At 45.9% G+C, this 23,427-nt stretch overlaps 10 protein-coding genes across 10 annotated transcripts; 3 read left to right on the forward strand and 7 right to left on the reverse strand. All coding sequences in view use genetic code 12, as the record gives it.

The window, feature by feature from the left end:
- Nucleotides 1-53: 53 nt before the first annotated feature.
- CJI96_0004396 (uncharacterized protein) lies at nt 54-3,743 on the reverse strand (the record flags this gene model as incomplete). Its single annotated transcript, XM_029036649.2, has 1 exon — nt 54-3,743. The coding sequence occupies one exon, from the start codon at nt 3,741-3,743 to the stop codon at nt 54-56; it is 3,690 nt and encodes a 1,229-aa protein (XP_028888746.2).
- Nucleotides 3,744-5,432: 1,689 nt separating this feature from the next.
- On the forward strand, nt 5,433-7,196 carry CJI96_0004397 (uncharacterized protein; the record flags this gene model as incomplete). The annotated part of the gene is made up of 1 exon (XM_029036650.2): nt 5,433-7,196. The coding sequence occupies one exon, from the start codon at nt 5,433-5,435 to the stop codon at nt 7,194-7,196; it is 1,764 nt and encodes a 587-aa protein (XP_028888747.2).
- Nucleotides 7,197-7,611: 415 nt separating this feature from the next.
- On the reverse strand, nt 7,612-8,880 carry CJI96_0004398 (cell envelope integrity protein TolA; the record flags this gene model as incomplete). Its single annotated transcript, XM_029036651.2, has 1 exon — nt 7,612-8,880. The coding sequence occupies one exon, from the start codon at nt 8,878-8,880 to the stop codon at nt 7,612-7,614; it is 1,269 nt and encodes a 422-aa protein (XP_028888748.2).
- A 1,600-nt stretch (nt 8,881-10,480) lies between these two features.
- On the reverse strand, nt 10,481-10,891 carry HHT1 (Hht1p; the record flags this gene model as incomplete). The annotated part of the gene is made up of 1 exon (XM_029036652.2): nt 10,481-10,891. The coding sequence occupies one exon, from the start codon at nt 10,889-10,891 to the stop codon at nt 10,481-10,483; it is 411 nt and encodes a 136-aa protein (XP_028888749.1).
- A 1,675-nt stretch (nt 10,892-12,566) lies between these two features.
- On the reverse strand, nt 12,567-13,238 carry FESUR1 (Fesur1p; the record flags this gene model as incomplete). The annotated part of the gene is made up of 1 exon (XM_029036653.1): nt 12,567-13,238. The coding sequence occupies one exon, from the start codon at nt 13,236-13,238 to the stop codon at nt 12,567-12,569; it is 672 nt and encodes a 223-aa protein (XP_028888750.1).
- A 989-nt stretch (nt 13,239-14,227) lies between these two features.
- Nucleotides 14,228-14,518, reverse strand: CJI96_0004401 (uncharacterized protein; the record flags this gene model as incomplete). Its single annotated transcript, XM_029036654.1, has 1 exon — nt 14,228-14,518. One exon carries the CDS (start codon nt 14,516-14,518, stop codon nt 14,228-14,230), a length of 291 nt encoding a protein of 96 aa, XP_028888751.1.
- Nucleotides 14,519-14,708: 190 nt separating this feature from the next.
- Nucleotides 14,709-15,338, forward strand: YSA1 (ADP-ribose diphosphatase; the record flags this gene model as incomplete). The annotated part of the gene is made up of 1 exon (XM_029036655.2): nt 14,709-15,338. The coding sequence occupies one exon, from the start codon at nt 14,709-14,711 to the stop codon at nt 15,336-15,338; it is 630 nt and encodes a 209-aa protein (XP_028888752.2).
- Nucleotides 15,339-15,825: 487 nt separating this feature from the next.
- Nucleotides 15,826-17,562, forward strand: CJI96_0004403 (uncharacterized protein; the record flags this gene model as incomplete). The annotated part of the gene is made up of 1 exon (XM_029036656.2): nt 15,826-17,562. One exon carries the CDS (start codon nt 15,826-15,828, stop codon nt 17,560-17,562), a length of 1,737 nt encoding a protein of 578 aa, XP_028888753.2.
- Nucleotides 17,563-17,674: 112 nt separating this feature from the next.
- SSN6 (transcription regulator CYC8) lies at nt 17,675-20,350 on the reverse strand (the record flags this gene model as incomplete). The annotated part of the gene is made up of 1 exon (XM_029036657.2): nt 17,675-20,350. One exon carries the CDS (start codon nt 20,348-20,350, stop codon nt 17,675-17,677), a length of 2,676 nt encoding a protein of 891 aa, XP_028888754.2.
- Nucleotides 20,351-21,926: 1,576 nt separating this feature from the next.
- On the reverse strand, nt 21,927-23,186 carry POS5 (NADH kinase; the record flags this gene model as incomplete). The annotated part of the gene is made up of 1 exon (XM_029036658.1): nt 21,927-23,186. One exon carries the CDS (start codon nt 23,184-23,186, stop codon nt 21,927-21,929), a length of 1,260 nt encoding a protein of 419 aa, XP_028888755.1.
- Between the last annotated feature and the right edge of the window lie 241 nt (nt 23,187-23,427).

Raw genomic sequence — 23,427 nt, forward strand, 5'->3', positions numbered from 1 at the left:
CATGATCTCCTTCTCTATTCAATACTGTACGAACGGAAATTGAAATCTCCAGGTTAAGCGCTAACGCTTCCATGCAAATCGCGTTCCCGAATGCGCTCCAAAAATTGCGCTCGCTTAAAGGTGGAAACAATACCTCCATCGAGCTCTTTCATATTGGGAAAGAAATTTACAAGAAGGGCTTCGTAATTCAATCTTTCTCGTACCCGACTGCCCATGCCGTCCGCCTCTAGATTCTTCAAAAACTCCTCGTCTCTTGTATTCCAGTCCTCTTTACTTTTGATCAATGAGTTGTAGTGAATCGAGAAATTCTCAATGTCATCTAATGCTTCAAGCTGTATGGGCCCCGCCGGTGGCTCCTGGTCACTAGCGGCGTCAAGTTCTAGCGGATTGAACACATATGGGTAGAGCTTGAGGTTAATGCTGTTGAGTCTCATGTCCAACACCTTCATTGATTTTCGAGAGCTGCTCAAGGTTGTGAGCACCATCTCGATTCTATCAATATTATTGCTCACAAGATTGAGTTTCTTAAGTTTATTGATTTTGCTGAGACCCTTAATATCAATGAGCTTGTTAAAATTTAAGTTGAGCTCTCTCACGTTTGGAAAAACGTCTCCAAAACTATCAGGAATTGCCGTCAATCCCACAGCAGATAAGTTCAAGATGTTGAGATTCATGAATGGCAATGACGGTATGTGCTCTGGCTGTGAGAACATATTAGATATGATTGCATTGCCAGACATATCCATCGAGACAACATCTGATATGCTTTTGACAATATCTTGCGCAATACCTGCACTATCCTGGCATTTTGCTGACACTTCTTGTAGAAATTTGAGATTCTTTAAGTTTGGAATCTTGGTCAAAGCATTTCCATCAATCCTCAATACTCGTAAGAGAGGAAATTGAGCCAAGTCTAGCGTCCTCAATCTATTAAGTTTGAGAAGTAGTTTTTTCAAATGTGGATGCGCAGTGCTGCAAGACAAGTTGGTCAATTTGTTCTCATTGAGATTCAAGATTCGAAGAGAAGGTAAACTATCGATTCTGGTCACGGACCGAAGTTTGTTTTCAGACAAATTCAATTCCTGTAAGTTTGGAAGATGGTATTGAGAAAAATCGATCTCTCCGCTTAGATCGTTCTGAGATAAATTCAAGTAAGTGAGCCCGCTTAACTTACCTAAACCATGAAGGGAGCTCAACAAGTTGTTACTGATATTGAGACGTGATAAATGGATATTATGTTGAAGCAGTTTCAACGTCTCCAATGAATTAGACAGTATATCAAGAACCTGTAGGTCACGATGTTCACTAAACGACACCATTTCATCGAGTGAATTCTGGGACAAATCTAGCTCAAGACACCGACGGGGAACACCCTTCATGAACCTGATGTAATTAGAAGATAAATCTATTCTGGTCAAATTAGGAAGATATTCCAGCAAACCTTCGACAGTTTCGAGCTGCTTTGACGATAAATCAATGTAAGAAACATGTTTCCAGGCACTTGTGTCAATCAGTCCAGTTATCAATGACACGAGACGTTTGTGAGTTTGCGTAAACGTAACCTCTCCCAAGTCAGTAACATTGGTGACATCGTCGTGGTTTGACTCTGCAAGGTCATATTCAAAAGATTTATCGGGAATTTGAAACGACACTTCAAGATTTTTCTCCCTCATTGATGGTTTTCTGGACAGTTTGAGAATACTTGTTTCCTTAGTTTCCTGTTCCTCTACATGGTTTTGGGATTCGGTCGGTAAGTCGAGAATTGAATCAAGACTGCCAGGGTAATCATTCTCCTTACCTTTTGTTACCCACCTGCTATTTTTCAGATCAAACACCATGTTTCCGTACTGCTCGGGAAATTTCCCTGGCTTTACTGTTCCCTTGTTGATTTGGTTTTCTAAATTGCTGTTCAGCATGACTCTTCTATTTGCATGATTTTTAGAGAGCCTCAAGCGAGAAGGTCGTTTCCAAACTATTGGTGGCATGGTATCTGTATTATCAAATGTAGAGTGAGCTTCCTCTTCTTTCTCATTCTCTTCGTCATCCATCGAATGGTTTGGCTCAGCACCCTTGACATGGCGTTTTACAGACGACATAGAGCTAGTATATTTGTTAACCGCCACGTGCGCCTTAGGGTAATCATCGCCTTGTGATCTGACCTTGTTATTCTCAAGAGGTTCATTGAATTGCGGGGCAATATGGTTCTGAACCTGTTCTGTGTCACTGATATCATCAAAGGTGTAGACGCTGACATCATCATGTTGAGTTTCGACGGGTTCATGATTGGGAAGAGCATCTCGAGGAGTTTGAGAGTGATCGAATGAGGTGTACTCGTTGTGATGAGCATTGGTCGTATCATTCCGGCGAACATCATCGTGGGACTCAGCGGAACTATCCTCAAAATTAGTTGAAAACGATGAAAATTCTTCCAATGGAGCGATGACATCGATGTCATTTACCTTGTCAGCCTTTGGTGTAGAGGTGACCGTGTTGTGCTCTATAGAACGTTGAAAGCTCATACTATGATCAGATCTCTTCGAAAACAAATGCCTTGGCTGATTGACCCGCTTTTGAATGTTAGCAAACACATGGTTGGCGTTATTCATGAAATCTTGGTCGGTATAGTCGCCAGCTTTCGTGAACTTCTGTATTTCTAGTTTTGGACCCGGCTTGTCCAGGACCGAAACATTTCTTGTGGGTTTCTGAGTACTATTTGCCGTAGAGCGAACTTTGTCGACAAATTTGGACAAGAACACCTTGGTGAATGTATCATAGTCACTCCCAAAAAGCTTGAGAGGAGAACCCTTATTTGGGTAGTCATCAGGCTTATCTTTTGCCTTCTCAAGGATATCTTCGAGCTGATGGATTTGCTGCTGAGTCAAGTGAATGTCACCGTCTTTCGTAGCAACAGGGGTTGAAAATGCAGAAGAGTAAGAGAGCCCAGCGGAATGGCCATTTTTGGGAGTGTTTGGGTTCTTGACATTAAGATGCGACATGGACTTGGACAGACCGGAGTGTAAGTTGCCTTTCGACTCGTCACTGGTCTGAAATATGCTCTGCAATGGCTTCGAGCGGGTGTTCAGCATGTAGTCCTTCGACATGCGCTTCCATATGGGCGTGGCAGGGTGTTCTTGGGAATTTTGAGGGTTGTGAATGAAAGTGTTGCTCTCTTGGCCGCCCAAAAAGTCCAAATTAGGCATCTGTTCCTGGTTCTCTTCAGGAACAGAGATCTTGCTTTTCAGCCATTCTTCTCTAAGCACCTGAGGCATCCATGATGGAGTCTCGTTCTGCTTGGTACTGTGATCTTGAGAGTTGATGTCGATGCTTTTCACCGTACTTGTTTTGACAGGATATGAAGGCAACGACGCTTTGTGAGTTTCCTCATCAGGCTGAGACTCTTGCAAGGGTGCCATACCAATGCGTTCCTTTGTCTTAGCGTTTGGATGGCTCTTATGCTTAAACGTGTTGGGAACAGAGGCACCGACACCGCTGTTTTCACCAATGAACCCCAGATTCTGATGGTATCGAAGCTGCTCTTTGTATGTGTTTCTTGAGGCGGTCTCAGACGCCACAGGCACGTCTAACTGAGGAGTTGAGCCGAGATCAATGTGCTCAAGCGACTCAGCAGGGCCATCGGCGGAATTAGACAGATAGGGCGGCGCTTCGGGCATCTCCAATTCAGATGCTATGTTTTGCTCACGTCGCCAGTCCTGTGAATTCAACGCCTTCACTGGTATTGACATTGAACAGTGTAGATGGTGTTTGTTTATGTTTTGGTGCGTGTGCAGTAGATATAGAGAGAGGGAAGAGGGTGGAGGGAGAAAATGGAGAGAAAACGTAGAGTAGGAAATGAGTTTTGACATGGCGAGATTTCACGAATTGTTTATTAAAAAGGAAGACAATTAATCTGTGTATCTTGATAATTTCAGCTGCTTCATGATCATTGGTTTGCAAGGGCATCTATCAAGATCGAGGCAGCCTTACCGCGAATGGCTGCAAAATCGCTGCAAAAGGAAGAATACTGATCCGGGAAGGTACCCTCCAACAACAAGAAAACTAGTCAACAATTAAAGCGCTTTTGAAGGTTCAAGAATATTTAAAACGGCTTATGACGAGGAATTTGAATCTTGTTGCGTTTAGTAGGGAAAAACATTAAGTTCCCCTAAATGTTCGGAGCAGACATGGTCTGAGAGACCCAGAGTCGGCTTTTCGTTCTTTTGTCCTGAGAGTATCACTTATTTACTTCAATATCCGAAAGTCTACTTTACAGTATATCTGCTTTACTGGCTTTAGATTACTTTTCATTCGAGTCTTTTAGAATGGCATTAGTGATACGAGCAGTTGCTACTCGTTGACCGTGAACAAGACGCTTGCCTATTACGCATTCGAAGAGCCGATCTTGGTCTGTCTAGACTAACTACACATCACAATTCAAACTAACGAATTTAAAATGTTTGAGATTGTTTGGATGTATTCATATATGACTTAACCACAGTCGACACTCCAGGTGAGCATAGTTACTCTTTGATGATGAGCCAAGTAGTGCTTATCGACCTGTAAGAGACTTACAACTAAAGGATTTGAGCAAGCTCTACTTTAAACCTCTATTTTTTGAATTTGGGTAATCGCTCTCTGTTGAAATGTCACTTTATGTGCGTACCGTACATCACAAAGATTTCCCCTGATTTACCACCTCAAACCTCACCAACCATAGAACATACCTATTCTAACCAATCAGCTTCTTACACAAATAGGATAGCTTGAGTCACGATGTACTCTTTGAGTTATGAAGCCTGTGAGTGTTCAATTGTCTTGTCTTCCTAGCTGCCTTGACTAGACTCCACAGTTGCCTCAAGGAACACTGGACACCCTAAAAGCATCATCTCTTCCTTCAAGTTGTCTTATCTTTACCAGGCTCATGGATCATACCAGAAGTCATTTGCCATTTGATCTGTTGCGTTTTGTGTCTCTTTACTTTGCCACCATACCTTCTACCACTGCCATCGCGGGACCCGACTACGGAGACAAACCTTCGACATCTAATAATTTGGACATTTAAAGACCTACAAATATTGTCTCTCGCTCATGTACTTCATTTTATTCCAGATGGGTTTCTTTGTTAGAAGAAAAAGAAAGGATCTGCTGTGCCTTAGAACTCGGGAGGCTAGCTGCCCCATCCAGGAACACTCTCACCTCAACTACATATACTACTACTATAATCCGGGGTGTTCCAACTTGAACATTACACTACATATAAACGGTGGAGTTTTTGGCGTTCCATAAAATCAAGCTCTTTTGAGTCAATTTGTTTGTCCCTATTGTTTTCCTTTGCTTTTATTCCTGTTGCCTTTTGCTTACCTCCTATCCACCTATTGTTCCTTAAATCAGCCCGCACCGTTATTCCTGATTGCTTCAACTTGCCCTAACGCAAAATGTCCTTTGAACAAGACGAGTCCCTATTGAGTGACCCTACCACAGTGTCTAGTACAGCATCTCATCAACACCAGCAAGAGCAGGAAATGCTATCGTCGTATTCCGTTCCGAAACCGCCAATGTCCACTCAGCAATCCACTGCTGCTACCGAAACTGAGAACGAGTCGTCTTCTACTCAACTGGAACAGCCTCGAACACTCTGGATGGGTGATCTAGACACGTGGCTAGATGAGGCTGCCATAGTTGACTTGTGGTGGCAAATTATGCGCAAGAAGGTCAACGTCAAGGTGATCAAGCCCAAGAACCCAAAACCAGAGTCTCCTTACATGGGCTTGACCCACCTGGGTTACTGTTTTGTTGAGTTTGAGAGCTACGACGATGCTCAAGAGGCACTAAGACTCAATGGCCAGCTTCTCCCTGATATCGCCATGCCCTCTCAGCGTCACTTCCCCAATAACCCTGATAACCAGAAGAAGTACTTTAGGTTGAACTGGGCTTCGGGTGCAACGCTACTGGCACCTATAGTTCATTCACCGGAGTACTCTTTGTTCGTGGGAGACTTAAGTGCTTCGACCACAGAGGCTCACCTTCTTCTGTTTTTCCAAAAACTGTTTCCTGATTCGATCAAGACTGTAAGAGTCATGACTGATCCCGTGTCTGGAAAGTCTCGCTGCTTTGGCTTTGTCCGATTTACAGATGACGCTGAACGTAGACGTGCCCTTGTTGAGATGAATGGCGCCTGGTTTGGTGGTAGACCGTTAAGGGTCGCTTTGGCCACCCCCAGAAATTCTTCAATGAACAGCAGGTCTCCAAAGCATGACTATAGGAATAACGCTATGCCTCCCTCAACTCCTTACATGGATCAGCAGCCGGACTACATGTATCTTGGCCCTGGACCCAATGCTCCAGTCCCTGGAGCACCTCCAACGACATCTTCTGGATACTATTATCCTCTGCCGATGATGGGAGATAAAGCATCAGAAATGAACCCTTATAGTATGGGAGTCCCCGCTCAAAGTATGCCACCACAAGGTATGCCAACCAATATACCCCATCATGGCCAGCCGTACCTGGATCCCACAAACACGACTGTTTTCGTAGGTGGGCTTTCATCTGAAGTCAGCGAACAGACCCTTCTCACCCTTTTCATGCCTTTTGGAGTTATTCAACAGATCAAAATCCCCCCAGGCAAAAATTGTGGATTTCTCAAGTACTCAACACGAGAAGAGGCGGAAGAGGCAATTCTGGCCATGGAAGGCTTCATTATTGGGGGAAATCGTGTTCGTCTAGGTTGGGGAAGAGTTAGTGCAAACAACAAGAAATATCAACAGCAAAGGCTGCTGTATGCCCAAATGGCTCAGATGCAAGCTGCCGCTGCTATGTCCATGGGGATGGACCCAGCTTCCGCATACGCAGCTGCTGCGGCTGCCGCCGCCTCTGGATATCCACCACCTCTGAGCGGAATGCCAGGTAACTCTTCTGGATATGCTCCAGTTCCAATGAACATGCCGCAAATGCACCCGATGAGTGGTGGGATGTCTGCTTATGGAATGGGTGAACATGGTCCTAATAGCGAGGAGCTTAATGACCACGAATCATCACCTACATCGACTCACCGAGATAGTCTACAAAATCAACATAGCGGTGAATACGAGCAGACGGGCCACAGCGACCCCGACGCATTGACCGCTACATTGGATCAGCTCCACATAGACCCTGACTCTGCGGCGGAGAAGAAGGACTCTACAGAGAAGGAGCAATAGACCGCCTTTTTAAACAAAAACAAGAAGTCATTTGCTAGAGAACAATGCTGGGATATTACGGGCTGGACCCATAGGAAAAGTCGCCTTGGAGGCGGTAGGATAAAGCTGCCACGTGTGCAGCTTGGGCTGGACCCACATGAAGAACCGGTTGAAAATAGGTAGAGGAAGAATTTCAGATATCTCATTGTAGTGGTTGAGCCTTAGTAGCAACACCTGGCTCGATTATTTGCTCTGCTTCCAGCTTAAACGTCTTGGAACCATCCTCAACTATTTAAGAGGCAAGTACCATTCCATGACCTGGCTAAGCTAGAGAGATAACACTACAGAAAAGCATACTACGAGTCCTTATTAAGGTACATGTTTGCCCTATATAATTTTGTAATGGCATTCATATTCAATGACGACTCCCGAGCCGTCAGAGCAGAATCACAAGTTTCTGGAGCAGCGACATCAAGTGGCTAAGTTTTCGCTTAACCCATTGCAGCAACAGCGAAAACATATGACTAGGCGGTTGCTTGTCAAGATTCTCCTCAATACGAGCCTCCACCTTAATTGTTTCAAGGTCGATAGACTCTTTACGTGCTGGAAGTAGCGATGACTCGAATGCATCCTCGATCACCAAAACGGTGACCTTAGGCTTGAGGGTATCTGCTAGAGTCAGTTGTAGCGAGATTGCTGTGATGATTTCTTGTTTCTTTAAGTGGTATGGAACATACCTGAAGAGGTGCAAGAGCCTCACAAAGTGGAAGTGATAGGACAATTGACCCACCTCCAAGAAATTTTTGAGCTTCTCAGCGTCATTAGGTTTAGGTAATGATGAGCAGCTTTTAGGTTCGAAAGAAGGATTGAAATCCGTCAAAGAGAGGATGTAGGCTTCCTCCTTCTTTCGCTCGTATTCTTCGTAGTCTTCTTCATCGGAACCACTGTCATAGTCGTCAGAATCATAGTCATTGTAGTAGTCGCTGTCACTATAATCTAGTTCGTTTTGAGCAGCTCTCATAGCAGCAGCTTCCACTTCAATTCGTTCTTCAGCCTCGTAGGCAGCTTTGATGGCAGCTTGGATTTCCTTAGCCTTCTCATCAGCCTTGAGTTGAGCCCTTAGAGCGTCAGCTTCAGCCATCCAATGAGCTTCACGGGCCTCGTCTTCAGCCTTAGCCCGCTTGGCCCTTTCAGCTGCCTCTCTCGCTGCCTGCTTAGCTTCTTCTTCTGCTTGCCTCTGTGCCTCGCAATAAGCATAGTGCTCGGCCTTTTGGTCGTAGTAGTTGAAGAAGTCCATCTCCACCTGCTCCTGAATCCACCAGCTGTCAGGATTAGGCTCAAGATGATTGAAGATCTCAGGCATGTAGAAAGTAGCATGAGGAGCCGGCAAGACCAGAAACATGCGCATTTCATCCAAGACAACCATGAAAGGTCCATCCTTGTATTTGAGGCCCTTGTGGGTGAAGTCTACAATGAAGACAAGAGCAGTGGAGTTCCTTGCATCATTGATATTGTTTGGCTGGAACTTTTTGAAAAAAAGGTCAGCTTTCTGATGACTGTCGATGAAAACACAAGGTCCAAGAGTGGCTTTAGGTACCCGGCCTTCTTCGAGGCCGATTTCGTACTCAACGTCAGAGGGTAAAGGGTTCAAAGGTAAGTTAGGGTTGTTGATCCACTGGTACAATGGGTCGAATTGGTAGCTCATTGTTTATCAAAAGCTTAGAAGTTTGTTGAGTGTTGTTGGGTGTTGATAATTCGTCTTCAGTCAAGTGTTACTCGAGTGAAGAAGAGAAAAAGAAGAGGAGTTGAAGAGAAAAATGCGCTTCACGAGCCCAGGGGGGGCCTTTTATAGTATTTCAGAACAGCCTACGTAGCAAAATTGTCTTAGAATTGCCCAAGTTTTTAAGACTTGCCTTAGAAAAATGCTCAATTGAAGAAAGTGCAACTAGTGTGCATTTGTGTTTGTATAGCCTAAAAAAGAGAACTGAAGATAGGTCTCGTATATCACACATTGGGCAACTTTTTTGTTCTTATTTGTACTCTCCGGCTCTCTGTGATTTTATAGACACCCATACCAATAGGTTTCATAGAAGTATTGGCAATGATTGTAAAGTATCTCGAACAATTCCTCATCGAGTACTAAGGGTAAGTGCTATAAAGTGGGTCACGCGTAAGAAAAAGAGGATAATATAAGGAATGTCCAATGCAATTTATTGAGAAGTCCAAGAGACATTATATGCCCTTCGAATTGGGTACTTTCATGATCCCCGGTCAAATGAAGCGTGAAGCACATTCGACTCGACTTTAATTGTGCTCTTTCATAGGTTGAAAATCAGTTACACAATCGATTAGAATATAGATTGTGATGTAGTTTAGAATTTGACCAGTCGTACATAGAAATCGATAGTAGTTCTTCGTCAATGTATCAAAGGACACGCCCTATAGAGAAAGCTGTATGTTACATGAGTACATGTTCTTTGCTTCTAAAGAGTAAGAGAGCAGTAAATTAAGAAGACAACTGAGGCTTATCTTCAGCTCCTTGCCTACTCATGACAATTTTTAATCTTGTATCATTCGTAGTATTTATATACTTTGATAGGGTGGAGGTGTAATCACATCGCCTCGGCTATTTAAGAGGTCTTTTGCATACACAGCAATATTTTATTCTTAGCCTATCCTTTATCAATAGCTAAAGAGATTTCAAATCGCTTATAAAAGAAAATTTTAATTATCATGAAATTTCAGAATGAGGGACAATACTTTTTATGCTGGCGGCGTCTCATCAGTGTCCAATGGATTTTAAGAAGTTTAAGGAGAAAAATCCACCACCATCCTTGTTGATATATAATAAAAGATTCCCCTTTATCTGACTAGTAAATCAGCCATTGTTGTAGAGAGAGAGAACCTGGAAATCACACTTGGAGTACTTCGAAAGGCTCATAGAGCGGGCCCATGGAGAAGGAAATGCTTGACAGCCACACCACCTACAACTTTATCTTTTTCCCGATATTCTAACACAAAGTATATCGAAGCAAACGAAGGTCACTTCAAGAGGTTTGCCAGCGCATAGCGTCGTGTAACAGCGTCTCTCGATACTGAGTGGTCTTGGGTCAACAGCTGAGCCCGTCTAACCTCCATCACGCCACGCCAAAATACTGACTGACCAATCAAGGACGATTTCTACGGTTCTTACCACCCGCCAAACACCTACTTCCTCTACACTCTTGGTAATCAAAAAAACATCATTAAAAGCTAACGTAAAGTGTACAAAGACATATAAACTAAAACATACGGGCCGAAGCAGCCTAAGATCTCTCGCCTCTTAATCTTCTGGCCAACTGAATATCCTTCTTCTGAATAGTCACTCTCTTGGCGTGAATAGCACACAAGTTGGTGTCCTCGAACAAGGATACGAGGTAGGCCTCCACGGCTTCCTGAAGAGCGCCAATAGCCGAAGACTGGAATCTCAAGTCGGACTTGAAGTCCTGAGCAATCTCTCTGACCAATCTCTGGAAAGGCAACTTTCTGATCAAAAGGTCAGTGGACTTCTGGAATCTTCTGATTTCTCTCAAGGCAACGGTACCTGGCTTATATCTGTGGGGCTTTTTGACACCGCCGGACACTGGGGCTGACTTTCTGGCGGCCTTGGATGCCAACTGTTTTCTTGGGGCTTTACCACCAGTGGACTTTCTTGCTGTCTGTTTTGTTCTGGCCATCTTGTATGGGTATGATAAAAGAAAGAATAGGTGTATGAGTAAGAGGGAAAAAAAAATTAAAATTGGAGGGGGCAAGTGCGAAGGGTGGCCATGGGCGCATGATTAAGGGCAGGCTGGGCCCACCAGTTGAGCAAGGGAAAAAAAGAGCCATTCTGGCCAATCATATCGCGAGACGGCCCAGGGATGCGCACCCCAGGTGGGAATGAGACCGAAAAAAGAAGTCTAAGTGCGCGCTGAAAACTGTATCCTGATAGCGCACTGTGGGTGTTTTGTGTTGATAGTGTGCGGTGATCGCCGATAGTATGGAGGGCCGAATTGAGTTATGAGTGGGTGCAAAAAGGGTAGAAAAGTTAGCGGGCGGACTCAAAAAAAATGGAGAGTGATTGTGGTTGGCCGAAGTTTTCGTTTCCCTTTTTCTTTTCGTTGTTCCATGTGTTTCATTTTTTTTTTTATTTTCTTGTTTTTTAATGATTATGCTGTTTGTATGTGACAAGGGCGAAGTATTGTGAATAAAGATCTGTTCGGAGCATACAAGATATAGACAATGGAATAGGTAGACAGTGAAGGTGAGAAATGAATTAAGCGAATTCTGGATCATGGGTTAAATTCATACACTTTGGCCATTACTTTTGCTTAGGTACCTTGATTGGTAGCAGAGGTGAATGTAGAGGGCGGTGAGTGTCCCATGACCGGTAAGCGAAGAAAACTTGGTGCAAATCGTAGGTAGCCATAGCATAATAGTAAGAGAATCCTTGCTTCGGGTAAAGAATCAAGCTTTAACCATATTTCGCTACATTGCTTTTGTTACCTGCCACTTTAATGGCCTGAGCTGACTGAATTGGCTGTGGCTCACGGTGGAGAACACTAGTTTCACTAGTTTATTTTGAAATGCAAAAGAGCAACTGAAAAAATCTTTAATTGATACCATATATCATTTAATTTCTTCAGTAGCCATGTTGAAGCTATGGTTTCATATATGCTACTTGGGAGGTACTGTTAAGCTGCACATCCAAAGAACGGAGGCTGACTTAGGTGATACAAAATTGACACATGGTATGCATCTGACTTCTTCCCTGAATCGTTCTGCTTGTACACCTTATGGCTATTGAAAGGGCCTCATTTATTGATAAAGAAGTATTGATGACCTTGGTGAGAAGCCATGTATTGATTGAAATGGTCTTTCGCAATTCATGTTTGGTCATCGTGACATTTTCATGAAAAATCGACTATCCGCCGAGTGAAATAGTACTTCGGGGTCTTGGGCAGCATTTTCACTATCACTTGTTCTTTAAATTACCTCTTCAGCTTAAACTATGAGTAATGTGGTACCAGATTGCCTTCCAGTAGGTACAAAAGGCGACCTCGATGAATAGGATATAGTAACACGGTAAATATTTGATATTAAAAAAGAAATTGTGCAAACTTACTCACCACCAAAAATGTAACCGACTACATTCTCTCATTAGATCAGTGGCTTTCAGACAACCGCGAAGAATCCTCGAGAGTAAAACTAACACATCTACATCCAACAGCCGTAATATGAATATATTAGCAATATTCGTATTGCCATGCAAAGCAGCCGAGGCTATAGTATACAAGGGCACGGATCATGCCGAAAATAGTTGTGCAAGGACGTTGCGAGAACCCAATTGAAGGGGAGGAATTGTATAGGAGTTTAGTTTCTGTACCACATACGCGTGATTCTTGTCTTCATCATCTTCTTCTGTAATTGGAACACACCGTACATCAACGCTTCAGCAGTTGGAGGGCATCCAGGCACGTAAATGTCCACTGGAATAAGACGGTCACAACCTCTCACAACAGAGTAAGAGTAGTGGTAGTAACCACCACCATTGGCGCACGAGCCCATAGAAATCACCCATCTAGGGTCAGACATCTGGTCATACACTTGTCTCAATGCTGGAGCCATCTTGTTTGTCACAGTACCTGCGACAATCATAATATCGGATTGACGAGGAGAAGCACGGAAAATGATACCCAATCTATCCTGATCGTATCTAGGAGTAGACACATGCATCATCTCTACCGCACAGCAGGCCAACCCGAAAGTGACTGGCCAAAAGGACGACTTTCTTGCCCACATGGCAATGGCGTCGAGAGACGTCAAAGCGTAGTCGACAGGAGAAGATGCAGTTTTCTGGGACATGAGAGTGAAGTCAGTATCCAACTTTTTTGGGGTCAAGTCCTTAGCAGAAACGTTGCCTCCACCAATTTGTTTAGTGGAGACCATGCGAAGAGACTGGTTGCGGAAAGCGCCAAAAAGAGGGGCAGCTACCGAAAGGTGGGGCACTGTCCTAAGGGAGCTTGTGGCAACCGGCAACATCATGGCTATGTGGTATGTATAAGTGTTAAGTGGTGATGTTGGTCTGAATTTGTAGCTTTTTTTTTGCGAGCTGCAATCAGCATATATTAGAGCAAAGTGATTGGATAGGTGCGTGACGCGCATGTGCAGGACGGCTCGGACCTCCACACAAGTTGTATATTGGATGGTGTAGCAGATGTAACTGACAAATATATAAGGGATCTAAATTGATAACTTTATTGCGTTTGTTCATCAGTAGGCCATGATGTGGTTTTTTTGTGATACTCGGTGCTAAAATGTGCAACTGTAGGGAGTGCTTTTTTTTTTACCTTGAGGATCGGTTGCAAATACTGCGTGACGGAGGAAAGATGATGAGTAGAAAAGACAATTTACGGCGGAAGACACAGACTTTCGCTGGAAATATTGTCTGATTGATAATTCTGGCATCTTAGGGATATGGAGATCTTGCTACGAAAGTAAGGTTTCAATTTTCTTTGTGTCAGGGTGATTTATTTCTCATATTTCTCTCGTTCGTTTTACCTCATACAGCAAATATTGGTAAGGCGGTTTGTAATCAGTTCACGTTCATTCTTTCTTCGAGGGACTTTTCTTTTTTCATACTTAGTGGCCTATAATCAGGCACTTCTCAAGTAAAATCCAAGAATTTCATTGCCTCATCTCCAAACGCCTAAAGAGATCTATTTTTGAAGGAATACTAAATTTGAGCCACAAAAGTGTAATCTGACAACCACAGTAAACTTCACCATTATGTCTTAGAGCGCTATAATTCGCCATTTTCCCTCATGGCTTCAATCGTTCAAGGAACTCTGACTTAGAAGCGAGCGTTCGAATTGCGCACTCAAGTGATTGTTTAATCCCGGTATCCCGATATAAGCGAGCCAAAGAACAACAGAAAAACTCATTAAAGTCGTCATTTCACAATATGATGTCTTTTTATCAAAAGTGCCTTGAACAATTCCATCAAAATCACCAATCTCTCATTCCTTTTGCATCTACTGAATCGCATCATCTAGGTACTGCTTGATTTTCTCCAAGACATCTTCCTTGACTGAATCTGGCACCTTTTCTTCTGCTTTTGGCCTTAAAAACTCATAAAGACTCTCGAAATTGGATCCCTCCAGCTCCAGCTTCTGAAGCTCTCTGCTTGCAATTTGAGACACCTCGTCGAACCAACCACTCTCGTACAACTTGAGCTTGAGGTGCTTGGAAATGATCTCGTAGTTGCCCAGAGAGACCAAATGGTCCTGAATTTTTGCCTTGATAGCATCTGTATCGTCGACCATTTCCAAGTTGAAAAAAGAACGTAGACGCTGATGTATATATATCACTGGGTACAGTTTGTGCGATATCGGTTGGGTACAGTAGTTGCACTTGAAGCAAGCGTACTACTACTTGCCCCCTTGTATGATAAGAGTACCCTTCAGGTTTACCAAATATTCATCCAGAAGCCTTCGTTTATTCAGCATAACAAGAATGAGCAATTCCCCCTACGACGCCAAAATAAAGTCCATTGAAGCCTCAGACCAAGGCAAATGGATCCAGACAAGAAAGATCAACTATATCGATCCTGCTGGCAGGGAGAGAGTTTGGGAAATGGCCGTAAGGACAACCAGAACTGAGACTACCGGGTTGGACGCCGTTTCCATCTTCGCTCTCCTCAAGAAACAGGGCCAGCCGAATGAGTTGGTGCTAGTGAAGCAATTCAGGCCACCATGTGAAAAGGTAGTGATTGAAATGCCCGCAGGGCTCATTGACCCCAATGAATCGGTCGAGGCGACTGCTGAGAGAGAATTGATTGAAGAAACTGGTTACCACGGGAAGGCCACGAGCAGTTCCCATCAGGCGCTCACCATGTTCAGTGATCCGGGGCTCACCAACGCCAACATGGCGTTGGTCACAGTGGACGTTGACTTGGATGACCCAAAAAATCAGAATCCGAAGGCCGAAAATGACGATGGCGAGTTCATCGAGGTGTTCACGTTGCCCATTGAAAGGCTCTTGCAGGGCCTCCAGGATACTTGTCAGAAAGAGGGTTGTGTGGTGGATGCTAGATTGTATCACTTTGCTGCTGGCATTGACGTTGCTAGAAAGGCGTTGCAGTGATGGTGGTAGAGAAGAATATGGATCCTAAGTGTGACCCGTGAGAGGGTTTTGCAGGAAAATCAATGTCCCATAGAAAACGATACATTTTATCCTTCAGGATCACCCCATGTGACACGATAAAACACATTGTAACGACACTCTCTTGAGTGCCCAATTCTCTTAAACCTTATTTCATCATTTGTTCTGCATTCTCTATGGAAGTGGCATTAGCATCCTCGGCTGCAAATCTCATTACCCTGCCTGCTCTACCAAGGGTATATCTGTAGAATGCATAACAAAAATTAACAGCAAACAAGGAAATCCATCAATGAGATTCGAAGAGTTATTAGCTTTCCACATCCTTCCCCGTATCCTCGAATTCTTTCCTCTCATAAGTGTAGTGGGCTTCGGCTTCCTCAGGTGAGTGCGAATACCTCATGCAACTCACGCCTAAAAGAATAGGTACTACCCCAGATTTCCTCACAACTACCACATCTTCATAGTCAAAATGGATTCGGGGATATGTGCACTTTGCCTCGGAGATAATACAGACATCCCGTCTTTCGGAACAATCAAAGATGCAGAAAACTTGATCATGCCTTGTTCCACTTGTTCCTTGGTGGTACACAAGATGTGTCTCATGGAGTGGTTCAACTCACTTCCACCATCTAAAGTGACCAGAACATTCAGGGACGAAAACAATTCATCTACGCGGCCCCCAGCTTCTACGCCAACCACTGATAACGAAGGTGCTGTGGGAATGTTTCCTCCGGATGTTGATGATGATGAAGGCCCGGGGATATTCAACCTAAACTCCCGCTGGGGCAGCCTTCTTGTGCAATGGGGCACAGACTCGTATGTCTACACTCCATCTTCGGCGGATGCATCTGCTTTCGGTGAAAATACCTCCATCATGCTTGCAGCTGACTGTCCTCAGTGTAAGAATAAGATTGTATTTAAGATGTCTCACTCGTCACTTCTTGCCCTCAACAGCTTGGTTCGTACGTCCATCAAGGACATGGTGCTGTACCTGGGCGTTTTTATGGGCATTTCAGGTGCTGCTATCGGCATAGTCACCGTGGGCTACGCTGGACTCACTCGCTGTGGCGTCAACATGTTGGAGGTGATGATTCCTGAGCTGATTTTGGTATCTCTTCTTCGGAAAAAACTTCCCAGTCTTCCTAATTCCAACATTGGCTCTACTGCTCCCCTGACTGATCGGATGGAGTGGGACATCAATGTCTTGAGCCATTTCCGCTTCCAGCTCGTGCCGCTCCTACCACTTGCATTGTTCCGCATGCGCTTCTCTTCCATCTTGAGCTGCATCTTCAACTCCTCGGCACCTTCCTTGGTATCAGATTGCTGCAACGAGTTCCTCGTTTGCCATTATGTCTCATCTTTGGGAAACCATGTTCTTGCGAGGAACGTGTTCAACAATTTGACTCGTGGATTAATGTCCCTGTGGAAGTCGGGATCATTGAAAGCTCTTGGTTGGGCGGGCCTAACCAGGAACATCAACTGGTGGGACCCAAATGTCATGATCGGCTCTGCAATTCCCGCCAGGTGGTTATATGACATTTTGTTCCGTCTTACTGTCAACAAGCGTCATTTTGATTTGACCATGGCTGTTCGCCCAAAGAGTATTGCAAACTCACTAAGCGAAAGTGAGCTTGCTAGATATGAGAATGTGGAGAATCGCTTAGCAAAGCTTCAGTTTGAACTCCGTGAAAAGATAAGAAAGGCAAACCATAATCCAAATATCACAGCATCCAAGTCTCCAGTGATGCTGACCCTCAGAAAGAAGATTATTGCATGTCTGCTCATATTTAAAGACGAGTTTGCATGGCGTTGGGTCAAGCTCAAAATTAAATCTTGGGTATTCAAGTCCCTTGCATGCTTAAAGAATGACTACTCCTCGTCTCTTCTAATGAATCTGAAAGTCGTAACGGGGGTAACTACATTTTTGTGGCCATTCCTTGCGGCTGATGTTGGTAGATTGGTGCTTGTATTCCTCCTGAGGTCGTCATGGACTCTGCATGTACCCAGGCCTAAATTGATACTTTTGGCAAATCTCATTGGCATGTTCGGAGTCTCGATAATTAAGGATATGTTCCACTTATACATGTGCAACCACAAAGCCGGGTATTTATCCAACATGACTATCTTGACATCGAGGAACCAATCTTCTACAACGCCATCCCGACTGCTGAGTCATGTGGCTGTTCCTGGTGCTTTTGACCGTTGAAGATCACAAAATTAAAAAAACACTAGGCTAGTTTTACATAATACACAAACTTCGAATCCGCCTATCAAGAGAATTGAAGGCTGATTCGAGCGTCCAAAACGACTTACCATCATTACTCGTCATCGTAATTTTCGTCCTCGTCCACCTTACGCAAAGGAGGCTCCACTGGATCCTGTTTCTTTTCCTCTTCTTCATCCTCATTGTCTTTCTCCTTTTCATTCTCTTCCTTATTCTCGCCCTCGGTCACGTTCTTGGAAAACTGGGGACCATTGTTGTTGGATGCATTCGCGTCTGTCACCACAGGCTGAGGATTCACACTTGGGCCCGGAGCAGAGGCTGGACCTGGATCTCTTCTAGTTGACTCTTCAGCTTTTTCTGGTGCAGCTGAACCTTCCTTTTGTTGATCAGCGGAACTGCCATTAGGACGATCATCCCTCTTTTGAACACCTTCTTCGGGAGCCACCGAGGGCTTTTTCAATGTCTTATTATCTGACTTATCCTCCAAATCATGTTTTAGTGACCCATTGGTTTGGTCATTCGGGTTCTGATTTTCCAACGGAGTAGCCTGTTTCGAAAGCTCTGGCTGCTGTGGAGGAGCTTGATCACCTGGGGCCAGAGCAGGCGTGTGCTCCTTGACCTCCACTCTTGATTGAACTGGAGGAAGCGCCGTGGAACTAGAAGTGTTGGCACCCACAGGAGGAGCAGGAGACACATTTACTGAACCGGAAGCCTGGGCTGGAGTGTGCTCAGAAGGTCCTGCGACACCAGGAAGATGATGCAACGGTTGCTGTTGCTGCTGAGGTGTCGGTAATTGCAGCGAGGTGTTACTTTGCTGATGAGATTGGAATTGAGGAGCACCTTGAGGCGGTTGAGGTTGTGAAAGTGATTGGCCCGCCTGTTGCTGCTGCTGCAGTTGTTGTTGCTGAACATGAGGAGGCTGCGATCCTAATTGTGGCCTACTTATCAGCGCCTGATAAGGTGTCAGAGGTTGATGTTGCGGCTGAGGTGGTTGTTGTTGTTGCTGCTGCTGCGGTTGCTGGGGTTGTTGCTGAGGCTGCTGAGGCTGCTGAGGCTGCTGTTGTGGAGGAACTTGATGGGGTTGAAGACCTTGGCCTGGGAAACCCACCGGTTGTTGGGGTGGACGCTGGCCTTGCAGAAGCTGTGGAGGAGGTGGTGGGGGACCTTGGGAGAATTGCTGAGGGGGTGGGGCTGTTGAGGTTGTTGAGGTTGCGTGCTTTCCAACACCATTCCCTGAGGCAAACGAGGTTGCTGATTCACTGGAGGAGGTTGAGGTGGATGGGTGTTGCCGTCCTGTTGGTACTTGATCAATTGCTCCAAACGGGCTTTGATGTGGATTACCTGGATCCAAACGCTCAGCCTGGCGGTAAGCGTCCAAGGCATCGCTGATTTGGTTGTTGCAAGTTTCATATAATGTGCCCAAGTCGTACCAGACCTCAGAAATGTATGGATTCAAACGAATAGCCCTGGTGTAGGCATCGAGAGCATCACGGTATTGTGAAATTTGATAGTAGAGCACACCGATGGAGCACCAGAACGTAGGGTTTCTCGCGTCACGATTGACTGCTTGCTGGAAGGCTTCATAGGCAGCATTGAAGTCACCTCTGATCATGTGAACACGGCCCAAGTAGTACCACGAGTGGGCATCGCTCGCGTCGATCTCAATCGACTGCGTGAGGTACTTGAGAGCAATGTTGAGATCCTGCTGGAAAGGTTGCTGGCCCTGAGCACCCTGACCCTGTTCGTTTGGCGAGGCCGCCGACTCCGCTTGCGAGTACAAGCAGCCCAACTGCTGCAAAACCTTGGCGTGGTTGGGATTCACCTCCAACACCTTCTCGTAGGCCTCCTTGGCGCCGTTCCAATTCTTCTGCTGCTCGAGCACCGAGCCAATCTGGAACCACACGTCTGGCTGGGTCAATGGGTGAGGTGGGTTCGACAAAATGTACTGGAAGCACTCCAAAGCGGAAGGAAGCATGCCCTGGTGCTTATAGATAATGCCTAGTCTGAAGTAGATCTCGTTGGACTTTTCAAAGTTGGGATCCAAGTCTAGCACACGCACAAACGCTTCCTCGGCGTATTCCAACGAGCCGTAGCGGTCGTATAAGATACCGATTCCGTGCCACAACTTAGGCACGTTGGGGTTGTCCAAAAAGTACAATGCTCTCTGGTAGGCGGCATAGGCTCTTTGCAAGTCGTCCATCATGAGGTAGCAATGGCCCAAAAGCCCCCAGGTATCACCATTCTCATTGTTAAAAGAGAGGGCCTGCTCGTAGAGCTCTGCCGCTTTCAAAAAGTGGTCTCTCAGTCTGTAGATGTTGGCCATTCTGATGAGGCCCTCAGGGCTGTTAGGGTTGTGTCTCAAAGCAGCGTCGTACGCAGACAGCGCTTTTTCTAAGTCGCCTAGCGATTCTGCCAACGAGCCCACGGCAAGCCACGTCTGTGATGTTGTTTCTGCCAACACCGACCTCTCGCCGTTCTGGAGCAGCTGCTGAGGCGGCTGACCAACTTGTTGTTGTTGCTGGCCCTGTTGCTGCTGCTGGTGCTGCTGCTGTTGGACAAGCGCCTGGTTCTGAGCATGAGCGTGGGCCTGAGCGTGGGCCTGATCCTGAGCTTGAGCCTGGGCTTGAGCCTGGGCGTGCGCTTGGGCCTGGGCTTGCGCAGCGTGGGCGTGGGGCATCATTTGCATCTGTTGTTGCTGGAGCGGGAGCATGATGGGGGACGGATTGACGCCATTCGACAGTTTCATGGCCATCTGCACTGGGAGAGACATGGAGCCAGACAGAGAGAGGGGGGAAAGTGGAGGAGGGAAAATAAAACTGGGGCTAAGGTCTTGGGGACACTTCCAGATGAGATTGACAATTAGTGTGGATGGCGGTGTTTAGGGTGTGTGTGATTGTGTGAGTGTGTGCCTGGCAGGGGCGTTGTTCGTTGTCGAAAGGTGGAAAAAAGATGGAGGTGAGAAAGTTGGCGAGTGTGAGGAGCCCCAGAGAAGATAGCGTAGCGAAGAAAAATTGCCAGGTGCGCCGAGCGAAGTGCTTCCACAGGTGAGCAAAGCGTGAGCGACGACGTGGAACAGTGCAGTGAGAAAAAGTGCCCCAAGCGAGGAATGCGCCCTGGGCAGAACCCACCACTGCCGGAAGGCGGTCCCAGGCAACTTCGACGGTGCCAGCCGATTGACATGTTTATTGGAGGCTTGCCGGAGCGCTCGAAAGGAGGAGGCAATTGAGATTTTGAGTTTTTTTTTATATATCTACTTTGCTTTCTATATGTTCCTGACTAATTTCACTTACTTACATACTCTCCTGCGACCACTTTAATCACTCATTTGCAACTTTCCTCGACTTTGGCGTGCTCGCCGCTGGCTGGCTCGGGGGCCCCGCGAAAATACCTGCCGTGGGCCTGCTCGCTAAAAAATAGCACCCATCCGACGAGCGCCTCGAGGAGACGCTGGTGCACAAACAGCACAGTCTTTGCAAAAAAGTGGGGGTTTTATTAGTCAATTCCACATTTTCAGTTCACGAGTAAGCTACGCCTTCTACTTGCTTTTTGGTTGATCAATTAAAGATGCATTTTGCCTCCCTGTCTCGTTCGCTGTGCTCTGTGCGTGGTCACTTTGTGCTGCCCGCCGCGCCATCTATTTCGTGCGCTGCGTCTGGCCAAAAAAAAACTCCCCTTCGATCCAGGGAAAAACAATTTCTCTGCCCTGGCCTCGGAACCTCGCAAATGCGGCTACTTCGGTGACCAGCCATAATTGGGCCCCAGAGGCGATTTTGTTTTAGGAACAATTCACGTTTTGTGACTTATTTTATTGCCAGCTTTTCTCGCCTTCGGTTCCGTCTTTGGTTTGCTTCCATAACTACGTCGTCTCTTCCTTCCTCTTTCGTCCGCCTCGTGCAATCATCGATCTTGACTTAACCCTCTCTTTGCGCACCCCATGTCACACACCCCGTCCTGCCTGCCGAGGTAATAGGGGGTGGACAACGGCCACGCCAACATTTAAAAATCCTCACAAGCGTCTCCTTCCGCACTCGCGAGTCGTGCACACACCGGCCACCTCCCTATCTGGCATGGTTCTGAAACCTGCGTTGCTTGACGTTGGACCCTGTTAGCGCATACCGTCACGTGATGCTACACATGACCTCAGGCGATTATCAAGAATACGTTCCCTGTGAATCACCCATCTTTTGATAAGTACACCATCGATTTTTTCTCGACTCTATCATGACATGAAGCACCCAATACATTGATGTTTTTATTTTTTTTAAAAAAAAAAATAATTTATATGCATGAAGCTCTAGTTTGTACTTTGTGGTGATCACGGTTCACTGCGGCACTACGCCCTCGCTCTACACCTTCTTCTTGCCTGAAAACGACTTGTTGAAGCCAAGAAGCTCGTTGATGCCCTTGGTCCAGTCGTTCTCCGTTTTTGCAATGCAGTAGATGCCCCTGCTGGGGTTCATGATCACTCCGCCGGGCTCCAACCCATCGATCACGCTCTGTTTTGCAGCCAACGTGTGAGGCGGCTGGTGCTTGCCCGGAACAAAGATCGTGCCGTTTTCACTAACCAAATGCAATTCATCGCCAGGATGGAGCTCCGCCTGCGGAATCCCATCAATATTCAAGTTAATCAGGCTGTTACGATTCGTCACAGGCAACTTCACCATAATGTGCGACGTCGATGGTAGGATTAGAGGCCTGAAAGAAAGTGACCGAGGACACACGGGTGTAAGCAATATACAAGGAACTAGCGGGTTCACAATTGATCCTCCTGACGAAAGCGAGTACGCAGTAGACCCTGTAGGCGACGCAAACACGAGTCCGTCTGCTGTCGTAGTGGTCAAAAACTCACTGTCAATGTAGATATCTAACAGCACCAAGTTCGGCTGAGAGCCTCTGTGTAGAGAGACATCATTCATAGCATGAACCATCGTGGCGTTGTGGTGCTGCTTGTAGTGCTGTAGCTCGTAGCGCCGTACCTGCTCTGGCTTTTTGTCTAGACTGGATTGACCACTGTTACCGCTTCGACGAACAACGTGGCACTCGAGTCGATTTCTGTGAAGTGCTTTGGACCTCGATTCGTACACAGACTTGAACACCTCCTTATGGTGAAGAAAGTCGAAGGGCAAGAGGAACCCAAGGGTACCTAAGGCAAAACTGAGCACTGGCGGCACTCTGGAGTTCAGAAATGCCGATACCGCTCGTAGCGTAGTTCCGTCGCCGCCAAGCGTAACAATCAAGTCTGTTTTGGCCACAATATCTTCAACTGTGCCCGTATATATCGTGTGGGGCTTATCACCAGCACGTTTAGGCAGGTTCGAGAGCACTGCGTTCAATTCGTCAGCAACGTCGGAAGAAACTATCACATTGAGTGTAGGAAACTCTCTGTGAATGAAGTCTATGAACAGCACCATGGCCCCTAGTACAGCATCGTTCCAGGGCTTCTTCACCACATAGATGTTCTGCAATGGGTCTCTCCACACCACATTGTGGAGCTTCAGATGCGGAGACCCCACGAACTCTGGAGCCGTTGCTGGAGCAAGCAAGTTGCAAGGTTTTACCTCAACTGCCCCAGAATGGATGTTTCTCTTTGTCCAACCTTGGGTCATGGGTTCCGTGATACACCCGCTACTAGGCAAGCTTCTATGGCATCTGTGAAAAAACGACAAGAACCTCGTCTTCAGCCAATTGCGTTGTGCCATGGACCATCGAGGCACACTAACAAAAAGTCGACGAGCTCTTCCCAGCGAGATCAGCACAAAATGGCTCATCGTATGTTGTAGTCCAAGTGAAGTCTTCTGACTTCATGGCTCGATATATACTGCATGAGTCACAAGAGGCCCCAAAGAA

Source organism: Candidozyma auris, chromosome 5, assembly GCF_003013715.1.
Source record: "Candidozyma auris chromosome 5, complete sequence".
Lineage (NCBI taxonomy): Eukaryota > Fungi > Ascomycota > Pichiomycetes > Serinales > Metschnikowiaceae > Candidozyma > Candidozyma auris.